This window comes from Merops nubicus, unplaced genomic scaffold (assembly GCF_000691845.1).
Source record: "Merops nubicus isolate BGI_N331 unplaced genomic scaffold, ASM69184v1 scaffold5152, whole genome shotgun sequence".
In the NCBI taxonomy this organism is placed as follows: domain Eukaryota; kingdom Metazoa; phylum Chordata; class Aves; order Coraciiformes; family Meropidae; genus Merops; species Merops nubicus.
The window spans coordinates 3487-6712 of record NW_008595473.1 but is presented as its reverse complement, the minus strand read 5'-3'; the positions used below and the strand labels follow the sequence as shown (position 1 = coordinate 6712).

Here is a 3226-nt window from a genome sequence, read left to right as displayed (position 1 = left end):
CTCTCTGTTGTGTTTTCTCTGCTGCGCCGGCCGCCCCCTGGGGGAAGCCATAAGGCAAACTCAGCACCTCTTTATGAACGGCTGTGGGAATCACCCATATGTCAACCTTAATTCGGGGCTCAGAGCTCAAACCCCAGCATTTCAGGAGCCTGTTGTGGAATCACAACTCCTGAGATGCAATGTGGCTATCTGCTCCACCACGTGGTCCTCCATGGTTTTCCAGTGGACAAGCTGCATCACCGTTGTCTTCTCCATGGCTGAAAAGGAATCTCTGCTCTGGCTCCTGGAGCACCTCCTGCCACTCCTTCTTCACTCACCTTGGTGTCTGCAGAGTGGTTTCTCTCCCATGTTCAGCCCCTCCTCTCCCAACCCCTTACCAGCTAAACCCTAGGCACTGTCCTTACCCTTGTATTATTATTATGTGCAGTAATGGACTGGCACAGAGGAACCTTGACTGAGGAGAAACTCAGACAGCTCCTGGTGACAGAGGAGGCTGCAGGCAGCTGCCTCTCACCACAGGCAGTGGCAGCACCTGCACAGGAAACACATGGGGCCAGCAATCAAAACCGAGGGGGAAAAAAAAATTGACAGAAAACAAGAAGATTAACAGGGCAGCTAAGCCATGTTGTAACTGCTCTGTCAGTCCTTCCTACCTGGAAATCCTGGGGCCTCTTAATCCCAGCACTCCAAGAACTCTCCATGAGGGCATGGGTATGGCATGCACCAGGAAATGCAAAGACAAGAGCAAGAAAACCACCCCAAAGCCCATGTCATTACTTGGGACGTTTTCCATTCATCATGGGCACCTTCGAAAATTGCTAAATCTGTTTTCCAGAAAAAAAAATTGCCAACCACCTCAGCCGGTGCCTTGCAAACACTCCCAGCAGGGTGACAGACTCGTGGTGGGTTGCTCCTCAGATCTCCCTTTGCTCTGATTCCTCCCAACCCTCTGCCCCAGGTGCTCCTGCAGCCTCTAGACATACCCTGATATTAACCAGTGCCTGCCCTGCCGGCCCTGCGGCCCAACCCCACTGGCCAACAGCTGCAATGAGCCCTGTGTCAGGCAGTGCCAGAGCCCCAGGGTGGCCATTGGGCCTCCTGCTGTGGGGGTGACCCTGCCTGGCCCCATCCTCAGCTCCTTCCTGTAGAACACCGTTGTTGGCTCCTCCACCTCCACTGCTGTTGGCAGCATCCTCAGCTGTGATGGAGTGCCCATCAACTCAGGGGGCTTTGACATCTCCTGCATCACCAACAGCTACTATGGCAGAAGGTGTCCCCCATGCTAAAGCCACTGGTGACAGCTTACACAGTTGTGCCCAGGAACACAGAGCTGATGGTGGACTGATGACAAGGCTGTTGGCTATCGATTTCCGAGAGGCTGAGCATCCAGTGCTCAAGCCTCTGCATATCCTGCAGATGGGGAGGCTGACCACTGCTGTCCTCTAGAGAGAAGCCTGGTGCTTTGAGAGGTCAACAGCTTACAAGTTAGAGCAGAAAGGAATTCCTCTTGTTTGGATAGCTTTGTGCTTGGTAATCAAGCTTTTAAACATCCCCAGGCCTTTTAATCGTCATCCTTCCACCTGCCTACAGAATAAGAAAGTATTGCATGCACCCAATAAAGATGGACCACACAAAAAGCCCCAACCTCCTGCATTGCCCACTGTCTTACCAGAGCCGTTAGGAAGAAGAATCATGTAATCCAGAGTGAAAACAAGGGAACCTGAGACTCCTCCACCTTCCCCTTCCTCTCAGGCCTTGGACAGTGTCATCTCCTGGAAGAGGCACTTGTCCTGCAGATCATTGGGTGCTCAGGGGAAGCATCGCTGCCAGGGGAGAGCTGTGTCCCCTTCCCCCGAGCTCAGCCTTGCACAGACACATCCCCTCCCTACCCTGGGATCTTGCCCAACCAAGGAAGCTCCCTGTGCCAAGGTGTCACTCACAGCACAGAGTTATAAGGCACTGTCAAAGGCCTCGGCTTCCTGCAGCTGCAGGAGGCTGTATTTCCCCGTGGTGTTCAGCAACGTGGTGAGACGGCCACTCTGCTTGGAGCCAGCTCCTGCATGATAGGAGAGCAGCTGGGGAGCTTGGCCTTTCTTCAGCTGGTACCAGAGCAAGCCATTGAAGTAGGAGGTCTGGTATGTGCAGGTGGTCTGGAATTTACCTCCCTGCTTCACTGTGACTTGTTCTTTTTGCTGGGTGACTGTGATCTGCCCCATGGTGCCTGGAAGGAAAATGAAGGTCAGCAGCTCTGCAGGGAATGCCTCCTGAGGAGAGCTGTGCTGTGTCCCTGCTCCTCCTCCCTGCTTCTTCTGGTACTGCCCAGAGGCCCAGGGAGCAACCTGTCCTGCCTGACCTTTGTGTGCTGGGACCAGCAGCCCTCCAGCAGGTTGAGGGGCCCATGGAGCAATGGCAGAGAGGTTCATTGTGCTTATCCATCCTTGTCATCTGCGAGGAGTCCAAAGACACTTGAGCTTAGTTTGGAAAGAGGTAGCCATGGCTGTGTTGTCAAGCAGGAGCAAAGTGAAAGCCATGGCTGATATGTGCCAGCCAGTGCAGCACAGCCAGGGGCATGTTATTCATGTTGGTGGGGTCTAGAAGTTCAAAAGGCCTTTAGGAGTACCTTTGAAAAGTATTGTCTTATTTGGGGGAGAAAAGTGGGACTGCAGAGACAGCTGAGATCTCCTCTGGTGACAGCAGGTGGGTCAGAAGAGAGAGGCAGAGAGGGATAGACAGAAGGGGAGGAAAAAGCAAGGGAAAGGGTCTGAGCTGTCGCTTCTCTGTCTCCTCCCTTCATTTCCAAGGATAAGAGCACCCTGGGAGAACAGGTCCAAAACCACAGATGTGAGCCAACAGTTCCCAGCATTTTTCTGCTGTTCATGTGTAACTCCCCTCACAGAGCTGATACGGCTGGTGAGGGTTTCCTGGGGAGAAGGAGATACCCGCCCTGATGAGCAGCCTGGACTTACCAAGCAGCTGCCCCAGGAAGGCAGTGAGGATGAGGTATCCAAGGTGCATATCGAGATCGAGCTGCCTGTTTGTGGAGTGAGAGGCAGAAAAGCAGCTCCCAGCCCTGAGGTGACAGAGCTCCCGGAAATGACTCTGTGGGGGGAGTGTTAGATACAGGAAGCACAAAACTAGCACATATCACACAAAGTTTGACACTGCCAGCAAATATGTTGTGTCAGGGCAGATACAGGGGCTGAGTGAAGATTCAGTGGTCTGTGTC

The 3226-nt window shown here is 53.4% G+C and overlaps 1 gene segment (V, D, J or C); it reads right to left on the bottom strand.

Annotated features, from left to right (window-relative positions):
• Window positions 1-1748: 1748 nt before the first annotated feature.
• Window positions 1749-3015, bottom strand: LOC103768884. The segment is given in 3 exon segments: window positions 1749-1790; window positions 1890-2221; window positions 2967-3015. Coding segments are annotated over 3 exon segments (423 nt in total).
• Window positions 3016-3226: the final 211 nt, after the last annotated feature.